At 41.3% G+C, this 13978-nt stretch overlaps 1 protein-coding gene across 5 annotated transcripts in view; it reads right to left on the bottom strand.

Moving 5' to 3' along the window:
• The window catches only part of MTUS1 (microtubule associated scaffold protein 1), a 227430-nt gene that overhangs the window by 141455 nt on the left and 71997 nt on the right, over window positions 1–13978 (bottom strand). For all 5 annotated transcript variants that reach the window (XM_073645396.1, XM_073645394.1, XM_073645393.1 and 2 more), the window contains exon 3: window positions 3840–4044. In XM_073645396.1, coding sequence (XP_073501497.1) covers window positions 3840–4044 — 205 coding nt within the window. The remainder of the gene's footprint in view (window positions 1–3839; window positions 4045–13978) is intronic.

The raw sequence follows: 13978 nt of genomic DNA, 5'->3' as shown, positions 1-13978 counted from the left end.
TTTAACTTTAACTTCCAGTTTGAGGAAACAACACATGTACATAGCCACAATAGTCAGACCTCAACCCTGTCTTTTGTATTGAAGCATCTAATTGTGCTGTGCAAAAATAATTTTATTCGACGGATTCTGTGTTATCAGCTGTGTATAGAGATGTCCGTGTTATCCTGCTGCCGTTAAGAAAGCGTCTGTTAACTCTTCTTAAGTAACAATAAGTACGAGTCCAAAAAAGTCCCAGTGTCCTGCCTGAAAATTGAAAAATTTCCAATACAGATCCTGATATGCAAAAAAATACAAGCAACACAAAACCTGATTTAAACAATAGGTATGACACATTCTCTTTAAAGGGTTGTCCGCTATTTAACAACCCCTTCTGAATCTCTACGAGTTATACTCACCTCTGCCGTTACGGCACTGGCTTTCCCAGAGCTTGTGTCACACTGTCATGTCACACAATCACTAAAGGGCAATCTGTGCTAAAATTGCTCTCCTCTCATTCAGTCAATTCAAGACATCTGAAAACCATGAGTAGCCGCAGCTCTGGCTTCCTCCGGATGGCAATTATGTCCGTAGGAGGTGAGAGTGAAGCCAGCGCTGATTGGCCGCAAGGATCGCATGACGATGTCACGCGAGCCCCGGGAGAGCAAGTGCAGACACCGCTGGATCAGCACTGGAGGGGAGTGACAGTTATTTTACTGGGAAAGGGGGCAGGGATTGATTCAGAAGGGTTTGTCTAAGAAGTGGAAAACCCCTTTACGACATCTGTTTATTCACAGGTTATGCTTTTTTACTCTTCTATTTCAGTGCATTAGGCAATGTAATTAGAACCTTCACATTTAAGGTAAATAATGTAGACTATATCTGTGGACAAACTCCGTAAAGTGTCTATTCTGGAGAATTAGAAAATAGAACGATAGTAAAGCTTCCAGAGAGGACTCCTGAAGAAGAGAATAAACCATTAAAATATTATATGCTAGATTAATATGGATTGTAAATCAGAATTATGGAGGGGGAACTCATGTATCATAGAAGAAGCTTAAAGTACACACAATATGCCATTAGAGAACTGTACTATCTCCAGGATCAAACAATATCTAAATTAGTGATGACCTTGATACAAAGCTCAAACCATGAGGATGGATTATATACGCATGACGTTTAGCGTAAAGCTCCTTTAGCTACGCAGCCACAATGGTCCCAAAGTCCATTTTTGTGGACTTTCCCACTGGTTAACAATTAGCGGGTACGCCCTAAAAAATGAAAACCCCCCTACAAAAATCTAATGGGGAATCTGATTTTTTCTGAACTAACATTTTATTTTAGTTCAAAAACCATTGTCCAGTATGACTTGAGCATTTTCAGTACTACATTACGCCCGTTTTTAGCCAGTGTCAGATATAATTTAGGATACACACAATTCCTATGTGACCTGCCGTGCTATAGATGAACAAGCCTTAACTTTTCTGGTTACATAAGCACTGAACACCCATTACTAATATCTCAAAACGCCAACGTCTGAGGCATCTGTCTGGCACCTCTCCCTAAATCAACTGAAATAATCAAACATATAAAAATGTTGTTCCATCATTCAACATGTCTGTTCACGTAGTATACCAAGACATTACAGAACCAAACACATAATGGAGAAAGTGAAGGGCATAAGGCAACTGCAAAAATCATCAGAAAAGTTAGCCAAAATGTTAAGAAGTTCTAATAGATATAGGAAATGGTGTAAAATAAAAAGCAAAATAACCACTCCTCCATTATATTATCTGATGCTCTAGTGATGCCCATCTGTCTATTTTCCTGTACAGCCACATGACCACTGCAGCCAATCACTGGCCTCACCAGTGAGTCTAGCACATACAGTAGGTCATAGTTGAGGACTGCAGCTGGCTGCAATGGTCATTTGGATCGACTACAGGTCATCGATGCAGGAAAACAAAGACAAGCACTGACCACCTAGCATCAAAGGCGATACATAATTAGCTCGTTGAGCTTCTTGCAGTATGTGCATATGTGTATATATTTAAGCTTATACATACGTGCATATTTGCAAGGAAATTTTATAAAAAGGAGTACAAGTGTTTATTATAAATATGTATTCTGTACATCTACACTTTATATACGATTTCCATGCAGCTACTTGATCATCATATAAAAAAAGCGGACGTATTTACCAGCACCGGACTATTAATGCACTGCAGGATGCAGTCACTAATGGGCTGTAAGTCAGGCACGGTGCACCACACGTACCTGTGTGACTGGCGCCCTATACAAGCCTTAACCGGGTGCTTTTATAATACTAGGCGACTGCCCTCACCATGAATGGTAGGAGTGAGTGGTGGTTTCATCACTACGTCGCATGTGTGCTGCCTCAGCCTTCATCATGGTTGTCTGCTGCATCCTGCAGTGCATTAATGTCATGTCTTGGTAAACACGGCAGCTTTTTTCTGTGAGGTTTTTTATTTTTTATTATTTTCTTTTCTCTTCGGCGATTTGCTTTGAATTATAGTGTATGGACTTGAGAACAATGAGGATCATTGACGCGAGTTGCGAGCTTGCATATTTTGGTCAAAATATCGACCGATACTACATGTATTTTATACCACATTTTTCATCTTTTGCAGGGTACAGCCAGGCCCCTAGGGAAATTGGGGTGTCTATCCTGGTGGGGTGCACTTATTATGGGCCTCACTAAAAGGCTGCAAGTCCGACACTGTGCACTGGACTTAATTGCGTGACTGGCGCCCTACACAAGCTTTATGCATGGGCATTTACAATACTAGAGCCCCATCCCCTCAATGAATGGTAGGTGTGCGAGTGGTGGTTTCATCGGTATGTTGCACCTGTGCTGCCTCCGCCTTTATCATGGGGTCTGCTGATCCTGCTAGTGCATTAATATTGTGTCTTTGTGTTTGTAAATTCCTTAGCTTTTTTTTTTTTCTGTGATTTTTTTATTTTAAATTTTATGTTCTTTTCGGTGAGCAGCTACTTTAATGCTCTTACCTAAAGAATGGTCTAAATTACATTTAAACAGCATGGAATCTGTAGCTCTCAGGAATTGACATGTTGGTCTGACAATCTAGAAATTTGTGAGGCACATCCATAGTTCTGGAAGTCGGACATTTCACACAGGTATCATAATAAATATAAATTATATATATATATATATATATATATATATATATATATATATATATATATATATATATATATATATATATATATATATATATATATATATATATATATATATATATATATATACACACACACACATCATTATTCAATATATGCTGTATATAGAGAAATACTGAATAATATGCAATAAATGTTTGATTCTTGATAATTGTCTATCAGTGATGGATGCCACTGTCCAGCATTAGTCACAGGCATCTTTTCAACATATATGTAATGAGCTTATGAGTGATTTAGTGGCATCCAATTAACCTATACATCAGAGGTTTCCATTGGGGAACTCTTACCAACACACTGTAAAAGCAGAGTTAAATTAGCCTCAAATCTTAAAGGGAGTCTGTCAACACAAAATGACTGTTCAAACTAAGCACATGCATTCTGTGCACCATTGCCGGGGCCAGGCAGTTCATTGCACCTCCCCATCTACTTGTTTTCCATCTCTCTGGCTCCTGTAAAGCCTTAACTGTCGTCCATGGATAAAGACAGAAGAAAAAGAAGTAGGTAGGAAAAAAGGAAAGGGCACTGCTCAGCCACACCAAGGGTGCACAGAACGCCTCTGCTTGGTTTGAACAGTTATATTGGGCAGACAAACTAAGAGCCCACTGCAAATTACTAAATAAATGACCATAATCAAAACTCACCAAGGCTCTTAACACCATTTGGCTGCTGGTTTCCCCTGGGAGGAGATGACACTCTGACCACGTTTCTCGTAAGACTTCCTCGTCTTAGCTCGGTGGAGTGGAGTCTTGCTTTGGCCGTGGTGACTTGGGCGGTTGTACTCTTCAGACATGACAACAGCTCCTTAGGTAAATTCTTGCTTGGAGTGGTTATCCTTGTAGAAAATGGCTGCGAAAACACAATATACATTTTTTACATTGTGCTCAGTGACAAATAAGCCATTCATGAAAAGTTCTAAACACTTAGAGTATATGTACGAGTTATTGTATTTCCTAACTTGTGAGTAAAAAAAAAAAAAAAAGGTAGATTTTTAAAAAAATGTGGTCACTTTCTTACAGAAATATCTCCACGAGTTGTGTGGCACTGCAGATCCACATCATTTAATTGAATGGGACACATCGTATGGAAAAGAGCGGTACAGCCTCTAATAGGAGGCAGCAAAGTTTTCCTAAACTAATTACAGTTATCCTTTATTAATAATCTGAAAACTCCAATAAGATCGTGTCTTTCCAGAATAAGCTCTCCTGTGTGCACAAGAGGAATTACACCATCTTTAGTGAAAATGTAGGCTAAAAGTCATAGAATAGCGAGGTCTGCTGGCTCACTCAAAGATGCCCTCCAATTAACTTTCATTTCCCCCAAATATGTGTATTTCGTGTAGTATGTTAATAAACTCCCCTGCCTCAGTCTTGTCTGGGATCCAGCACCGTTCCGCTCCTCCTGTCAGTGAAGTCCCCGAGTCACACTGCGCTCAGAGAGACCCAGAAGTGGCTTTTACAATGTGAGCCAATGGAGAGTCCAAAGGAGGCTTCATAGACTTGCATTATGAGGCCACGTCCCCACCTTCAGCATTTGGTCAGTATTTTCCATCAGTATTTGTAAGCCAAAACCAGGAGTGGAACAATCAGAGGACAAAGAATAATAGAAACACGTCACTGGCCGCTCACAGGCATCACGTGACCCCCGCTGCAGCCGGCTCTGACATCCGCTGACGTCACGACAAGTGCTGGCAGCAGCCGGGGGTCTCTGTCTTCTACATTCCACGGTGGATGCCAGGCTGTGGGCGGGGTTACCCCCCCTTCCCCCCGCGTCACACCCGGCATCCACCGCGCGCTCTGCCTCTCCCCATTCATTGGGAAAGCGCACGGTGGATACTGGGTGTGACGCGGGGGGTAACCCCACCCACAACCCAGCAGCCCCCGCAGGGACCCCAGCACTGAGTCACACCTCACCTCACTTGTCGTGACATCAGCACGGGGTCACGTGATGCCTGTGAGCGGCCAGTGATAGCGCCACTCACAGGCAGAAACAGCAACATGAGGTATTTACAAAAATCCTTAGGGGCCCCGGGGGGGATACACTGGGGGGGTAATATAAAGTACTGGACAACTTCTTTAATACCCTGACAGTAGACTACATACACAGATATCTGGAGAGAAAAAAAATATTCATGGGGGCTTCTTTCATTTTCCATCGACTTAAAGGGGTTTCCCACGAATGAAAGTTCATTTTATAAATTGTCTGTGTCTGACCATGTATGGAACATACCACATCTCCTGGGCAGGGGAGGAAGCAAGAGACAATACAGACATTACATCAGGGGATCACAGCTGCTGCTTTCTGTGAGGTAAAACATTTCACTGCCTGTTTTTTAAACAATATTTTACCTCACAAAATTAATCCTCTGTGATCCCCTGATGTAATAAATGTATTGTCTTTTGCTTCCTCCCCTGCCCAGGAGATGTGGTATGTTCCGTACACAATCAGACACAGACAATTTATAAAATGAACTTTCGTTTGTGGGAAAACCCCTTTAAAGAGCTCAGACCAACTGTTATGTTTCCCATACACAGCACAGAAGATGGAGGGATTCCTGCTTTTTTTTTTTTTTTTTTTCCTCTTCTTCCTCTTCAGCACACACAGAAACCTAGATGAAATTGTATAGCAGTACAGAGCTGTGTATCTGTGAATCTAGTTCTTTGGTGAGGTAAAGAAATTCCCCTCTCCACAGAGTATAAATGGCCTATGCATCCAGACAGTGAAAATCATTACTGGATATACTGCCGAGTTTTCCCACCTACATAGAATGGAGAGGTCTGTAATTCTTATCGTAGACACACTGCAACTGTGAGATACAGAATCTAAAAAGAAAAACCAGAAAATCACATTGTATGACTTTTACATAATTAATTTTATTGCATGAAATAAGTATTTGATACAACAGAAACACAAAACTTAATATTTGGTACAGAAACCTTTGTTTGCAATTACAGAGGTCAGACGTTTCCTGTAGTTCTTGACCAAGTTTGCAGACACTGCAGCAGGGACTTTGGCCCACTCCTCCATACAGATCTTCTCCAGATCGTTCAGGTTTCGGGGCTGTCGCTGGGCAATGTTCAGTTTCAGCTCCCTCCAAAGATTTTCTATTGGGTTCAGGTCTGGAGACTGGCTAGGCCACACCAGGAAATTGAAATGCTTCTTATGGAGCCACTCCATAGTTGCCCTGGCTGTTTGTTTCAGGTCATTGTCATGCTGTAAGACCCAGGCATGAATCATCTTCAATGCCCTTACTGAGGGAAGGAGGTTGTTGGTCAAAATCTCGCAATACATGACCCCATCCATCCTCCCCTTCAATGCAGTCGTTCTGTCCCCTTTGCAAAAAAGCATCCCAAAGTATGAGGTTTCCCCCATCATGCTTCACGGTTGGGATGGTGTTCTTGGGATTATACTCCACCTTCTTCCTCCAAACATGGTGAGTGGAGTTCATACCAAAAAGTTCTATTTTGGTCTCATCTGACCACATGACCCTCTCCCATGCCTCCTCTGGATCATCCAGATGGTCATTAGCAAACTTCAAATGGGCCTGGACATGTGCTAGCGTGAGCAATGGGACCTTGCGTGCCCTGCAGGATTTTAATCCATGACGGCATAGTGTGTTACTAATGGTAATGTTTGAGACTGTGGTCCCAGCTCTCTTCATGTCATTGACCAGGTCCTCCCGTCTCCTGTGTAGTTCTGGCCTGATTCCTGACTTCTCTCAGAATGATCTTTACCCCACAAGGCGAGATCTTGCATGGAGCCCCAGAATGAGGAAGACTAAGGCTGTGTGCCCACGACGCAGAAATGAAGCAGAAAATTTCTGCAGCATTTCTGCATCTCCCTGGCAGAAAAAACGCATGCAGATTGTGCATGCGTTTTTCCTGCAGAATACATGCGGAATACATGCGGATTCACATGCGTTTCCGCATGCAGATTGACAAGCGCTTTCCAGGCGATAGCATCACTTGGAAAGTGCTTGACAACTAGGTCACACTGTATAAATCCATGCAAACGGCATGGATTTATATAGTGTGACCGTAAAAATAAAAAAAAAGCTATACTCACCCCCGAGGCCCCGGCGTGGCTGCAGTGCTGCTTCCTCGCTGGTTCCTGGCTGCCGGCATATCGCGAGACAGAGCGGTGAAGGGCCTGCGGTCACATGACTGACGTCACCAAAGGTCCTTCAGCGCTGCCGGCATGCAGAGAGAGCCTTCGGAAAGGCGAGTATAAACTTTGTTATTTTATTCTTTTTTTACAGGTACAATGGTACCCAATGGTACCCAGGTCTGGATGAGAGTCTCCTCTCCTCCAGAACTGGGTACCATCCGCACATAGAGGCGCATAAAATCCGCTTGTACAAATGTACAGATGCGGATTCTATGCGTCTCAATGCAAGTCAATGGCGGCCATTCCGCTGCGCTTCCGCAAAATTAATGAACATGCTGCGGATTTTTGCACGCAGCATAAACACTGCGGAAAAATCCGCAGCATGTGCATAGAACATGCTGAATCCCCTTGGGGACCATGGGGTGTGGATTACCATGCGTTTCACAAGCGTTTCCGCTGCGGAAATTCCGCAGCATAAACGCTTGAAAAACGCTACGTGGGCACGCAGCCTTACAGTCATCTTGTGTTACTTCCATTTTCTAATAATTGTGCCAACAGTTGTTGCCTTCTCACCAAGCTGCTTGCCTATTGTCCTGTAGCCCATCCCAGCCTAGACTAGGTCTATAATTTTGTCCCTGGTGTCCTTGGACAACTCTGTTTTTGGGAGAGAGGTTGGAGTGTGACTGAGTGTGTGGACAGGTGTCTTTTATACAGGTAACGAGTTCAAACAGTTGCAATTAATACAGGTAATGAGTGCAGAGTAGGAGGACTTCTTAGATAAAAAAAAAAAAAACAACAGGTCTGTGAGAGCCAGAATTCTTGCTGGTTGGTAGGTGATAAAATACTTATTTCATGCAATAAAATGTAAATTAATTACAGTATGTAAAAATCATACAATGATTTTCTGGTTTTTATTTCTAGATTCTGTCTCTCACAGTTGAAGCATACCTACGATAAAAATTACAGACCCCTCCATTCTTTGTAGGAAAATCAGCAGTGTATCAAATACTTATTTTCCCCACCGTGAGTGAGGTGGCAGTCAAACTAGCTTAAAAAAATAGCTGACTTCAGATGTTATTTTTTCACCCAGAATGAATAAGTTCAGGAGGCAGGGGGGAGAGGAAAACTGGTTTATAAGTGGAGAAATTAGCAGATTTCTCTGAAAAGATTTATTACAAACTTTCTTACATTTTCCATACTAGTGACACTTTGCTTAAAGTACAGTTCACATGTAATCATGGTTCAAAGATTTACCGTAATGATTAGGTAAAACACAAAGATGGCATTTCACTTTAAAACAAATAGTAACAACTTCTGGCTGCCTGTGCTTTGGTTAAAGGACTTGTGAGAATATTTTCAAAAATGTCAAGTGGCAGATAACAGATCTCAGCAACTAATGTTACATCAAACAGAGCGATAAGACATTTTACAAGTGCGACCATTTATAGCAGCGCTGAACCCTCGTGGCACCTGTGCCTATGAAAAATAAACTGGCATTTGTCTATTGCCATCACTGAAAATCAGTTTTTCATGTTAAGGCCACGGCCCAACTATCAGTATTTTTCCTCAGGAGTGAGAGCCAAAACCAGGTGAGGAACAATCAGAGAAAAGGTATAATAGAAACAAGTCACCAATTCTGCATTTATCACCCACTCCTGGCTTTGGCTCCCACTCCTGAGAAAAAATACTGACCGAATACTGATAGTGGGGCTGTGGCCCAAGAGGCACGAAGGTGGCGTTACATAGAATATTAATACATAGGATTTAGCCACACAATGCAATATTTGACCAATTCATGATCTTGAAGCCAAGTACCTTGTGATATTGGATGTTGCAATGGAGATTTAGTTATAGTCACTATCAGTCACAAAGGATTTTACAGAAATTCTTAACACATTTGAAGTTGAGACTATTGTAATATCATAAATTTGTGCATTGTATACATGGGTTCTATTTAAAGGGGTGGTCCCCACTAAAAAAAATTAATAGACCATAAATGTATGATCACTAGGGGGTCTAAAATAAAGGCCCCAAGTCCCTTTTTAGAAGTTAATGCATGTACACCATTCAAACAAGGGAGTCCCCATCACTTGTGGATAGGTGATGGATGTGGGACAATTCTTCTAACTAATTGAAGGTGCATTAGACAAGTAATTTGTTAACTAGGAAGGACATTGTTCTAAACTCATGGGCTCAGATTAATCAAGACTGGCGTTCTGTACACTGGTCTTGAGGAAGAGTGAGCTGGAGGAAGATGTGGCAAGCTCATTAAAGGGTGTTCTCAAGTTTAAACATTATCCCCTAACGGAATAGGGGATAAGCTTTCGATAGCTGGGGTTCCAACTACCATGGGCCCATATGAGTTTGAGAAACAGGGGTCGGAAGTTCCCTGGCTGAATGCAGCAGAGGTCGATCATGTGCTCTACCACTGCATTCATTCTTAATAGGTACGCTAGAGATTTGAGCGCAGCCCTTGGCTGATCTTCGGTACTCCTATTTAGATGAATAGAGGAGGCAGTGCACATGGTCACCCTCCGCTCCATTGAACCTGGGCTCTTTACAGCCCCACATCTGGGGATCAATGGGGGCAATGGCGATGAGAAAATTATCCCCTATCCCATGATTAGGGGCTAACTATCAAACTTTAGAACATCCCTTTAAGTAGTGCACCTCCTAATGTATTTAGGGCATCTTTCAGCTACTGTGCGCTACCACAAGACATGTACTCCAGAGACTTCAGTACATTTGCCGTAACTTGTGCCACTTTCCTCGTGTACATTTTGATGAATCTGTGGACCATGTTTGGCCACCACCTTGTTTTGCAAAACTCTCCCCACATTTCAATAAGTTGACGAAGCTGACAGACTAGAAAAAAAGTGCTTTAAGTCGCTAAACGTCTGTGCAACTACAAGGTGAATTTCAAATGGTTTTAAAACAGATTTTCGGCAAAAATAGTTTACTGAATCGGCAGCATGGTGTGTGGTCGTGTGCATAGTAATGAGCCGCTTATGTCATCTGCAACTTAGACAAAAACCCAGAGCAACTAGCACCATGCGCGGTAATTTAGGGAATACAATGTGTAATGAAAAACAAACATATTACACTTTCAAAGCTATTCAGACACAACACTCCCACATCTAACTGTCAAGGGTATAAACGGTGCCCTTGTCATGAGATCGTACCGTGCTCGTCCCTGCAAGAGAAAAACCGCACATTCTTTCAGATAATGGAAGGATAACCACATTCTTGGAAGACGATCTAAGATAGATGAATTTATACAACAAAGAACAATTGAACTAGCAGCTTCAAGAAGAATTCAAGGTTCTCAACCTTTTATATAGAGACTATTGTTAAAAGGAGACTGCCCTCCTTAAGCCCCTACCAAAAGAAAATAAAATGAATATTCTCTCAATATTACATTCCTTTTAAGCTTTGGGCCAGTATCTGAACATGACCTATTGTTCAAATCAAATTTTTGTGTTCGTTGTATTGCAAAGGTGGTTGTGAAAGGAGAGGAGAACTGTGATAGCACTCATTGCGAATAGAGGATCCTGTGTCATCGGCTGTGTAAAGAGGCAATACCGGTCATAGTCTATCCTGTCTGCGATTAATATGAGACTTCTGAACTCTTTTTTAGAAGATTTAGACAATCGTTAATCTTCTAATTATACAAACCCTTTAAGGGATACTGGGGTGAACGAAAGAATACTTCATGCTCTGATTCCCATTGTGTTTGTCTGTTGCCTCAAAGTATTGATATGGCACAGCTGTATGGAAACAATGTAGATGTGGACAAACGTGAATATATTTTACTATGTACATTCAAGTGCAAAGTCTTCTTAAATTATAAAGCGGACCAGCATGTCCCACAGTTATACCGACCATCACCAGTACCTGATACAGTCATGCTAATGTCTACGCCTCTGTATCTGGTACAGCTATTCACTCGAAAGTTACATGAACGGACCTAGTCAATCTGCAGTCATCAGTAAACTAGAAGCGGCTGATCACATTGCAGTCAAGTAACTCAAAATTTGACTTGCATTATCAGCCAGTCAAAAGTGAAGAGGGCTCATAACATGACTGCTTTTTCACAAGCTAGAGGTCATCTCCTTCAGATTCCTTAAAATTTTCTTCAAAAGCTAGCATGACAGCTACTGAGGTGATGGGTTTTGTCACAAAGTGTGATAAATGTAATGCTTGGGATATCTTGTGTTAAATAGTCTTTTCTTGTGCTGTGGCTTGTGGACAATCGGGAAGAGAATCAAATCATGGAGTAGAGATGGCTCCACATACATGGTCTCAGCGGCCTAATAAGCCTGAGCCAAGAGATACAGGTGCATCTCACTAAATTAGAATATCATCGAAAAGTTAATTTCAGTTCTTCAATACAAAAAGTGAAACTCCTTATATAGAGTCATTACAGAGTGATTTATTTCAAGTGTTTATTTTTGTTAATGTTGATGATTATGGCTTACAGCCAATGAAAACACAAAAGTCATTATCTCAGTAAATTAGAATACTTTATAACAGCTTAAAAAATGATTTTAAAATCCGAAATGTTGGCCTACTGAAATGTATGTTCAGTAAATGCACTCAATACTTGGTAAGGCTCCTTTTGCATCAATTACTGCATCAATGCGGCGTGGCATAGAGGCGATCAGCCTGTGGCACTGCTGAGGTGTTATGGAAGCCCAGGTTGCTTTGATAGCAGCCTTCAGCTCGTCTGCATTGTTGGGTCTGGTGTCTCTCATCTTCCTCTTGACAATACCCCATAGATTCTCTATGGGGTTAAGGTCAGGCGAGTTTGCTGGCCAATCTATCACAATGATACGGTTATTAAACCAGGTATTGGTACTTTTGGCAGTGTGGACAGGTGCCAAGTCCTGCTGGAGAATGACATTTCCATCTCCAAAAAGCTTGTCGGCAGAGGAAAGCATGAAGTGCTCTCAAATTTCCTGAGACGGCTGCGCTGACTTTGGTCTTGATAAAACACAGTGGACCTACACCAGCAGATGACATGGTTCTGCAAACCATCACTGGTTGTGGAAACTTCACACTAGTCCTCAAGTAGCTTGGATTGTATGCCTCTCCATGCTTCCTCCAGACTCTGGCGCCTTGTGGAGTGTGCCAATGACTGCCTTCTGGACATCTGTCAAGTCAGCAGTCTTACCCATTATTGTGGAGCCTACTGAAACAGACTAAGGGACCTTTTTAAACACTTAGGAAGCCTTTGCAGGTGTTTTTTGTTAATTATTCTAATTTACTGAGATAATGATTTTTTTGTTTTCATTGGCTGTAAGCCATAATCATCAACATTAACAAACACACACCTGAAATAGATCACTCTGTTTGTACTTACTCTATATAATATATGTTTCACTTTTTGTATTGAAGATCTGAAATAAATTAACTTTTTGATGATATTCTAATTTAGTGAGATGCACCTGTATCTGAGAGAGCTCTTTAAATATATGTGTAAGCCTTTAAGGAAAGTCTTCCAGTCTGGGAAAGAACAGGCTCTAAGATGTATTGAAGTTACTAGGATGGAGTCCAGCACTTCAAAGACATGTTCCATACCAGAAATGGTAAGGAATATATATATATATATATATATATATATATATATATATATATATATATATATATATATATATATATATATATATGTCTTGGAGATGCTGAGCAGTAGGCTCAGAGCCCATTACACTTTGGAGCTCTATAGGTTATAGTTAGTGGTCAGATGGCAGAGGATTTATTTTGTGCTCTGATGTACTTCTTTTGCCATCAACATATTTAAGAAAATTGGTGGCATCAAGTTTGGGACCTAATGTACAGTATAAATTAGAGTGAAGGTCCTTTATATGCCAGTCAGCACCACAGAAGACGGCAATCCTTAGACACACTTGACCCCCAAGTCAGTGTTACATTAGGTTAATTTTTAATCAGATATCACAGTACGACAAGTGTTAAAATGAAACCCTCACAATTCAATAGCTCCAGAAGAATTTCCCCAGTAAAACCATCTGCTGGCACATCAAGATAGCCCTCATGTCCTCAACAAACCTGATCTTTACAGGTCAGTTCTCCCGGAGTGGTAATCATCAAGAAGTACATTAGAAAAATATGCAAAATATGAAAATGCCAAAAAGTCAATAACCAGTTCACTGGTTAATCCAGAGATTTGTGCAGTGCGAGAGGAGTTCAGAGCACGTCTTGCAGTACACTACAGGAATGTAGAAGTAATTGTTTTCTTAGCTAATTGCTCTCAGAGGATTAAAACAGACTTCTCCTATTTCAGTCAATCAAACCCTCCCAGCTTTTAGATGAAGAAAATCTGATTTTCTGCTCTCAGATTTTGACCTCTCCAACAAAACATGCAGGAAGTCTACATACAGCTCATTGTAGCAACGGCTCCAGGTAGAATAAGCGGTAACTAAAACTGAATGGTTATGCAACACTATCGGCAGTAATCTCATTAGTCAGAGTACTTCTGTTTGGTCACCAGATAAATATTCTTAAGGTAAGACTCAAATCTCAAGGGAACAGTTCTCAAATGGTCTTGATATTTGGACAGAAATAGAAAGTGAGAAGTTTCTGACAGGTCCAATTATCAGCAGGAATTAGAGAAAAAGGCTGAGAAGAACACTGCATGCAGGTTTGGACTGGCTCACAG

Source organism: Phyllobates terribilis, unplaced genomic scaffold (genome assembly GCF_046119375.1).
Source record: "Phyllobates terribilis strain yellow unplaced genomic scaffold, ASM4611937v1 Scaffold_1__5_contigs__length_1240528914, whole genome shotgun sequence".
NCBI lineage: Eukaryota > Metazoa > Chordata > Amphibia > Anura > Dendrobatidae > Phyllobates > Phyllobates terribilis.
Note: the sequence above shows the minus strand (reverse complement) of the source record. Positions and strands in the feature narration are given on the sequence as shown.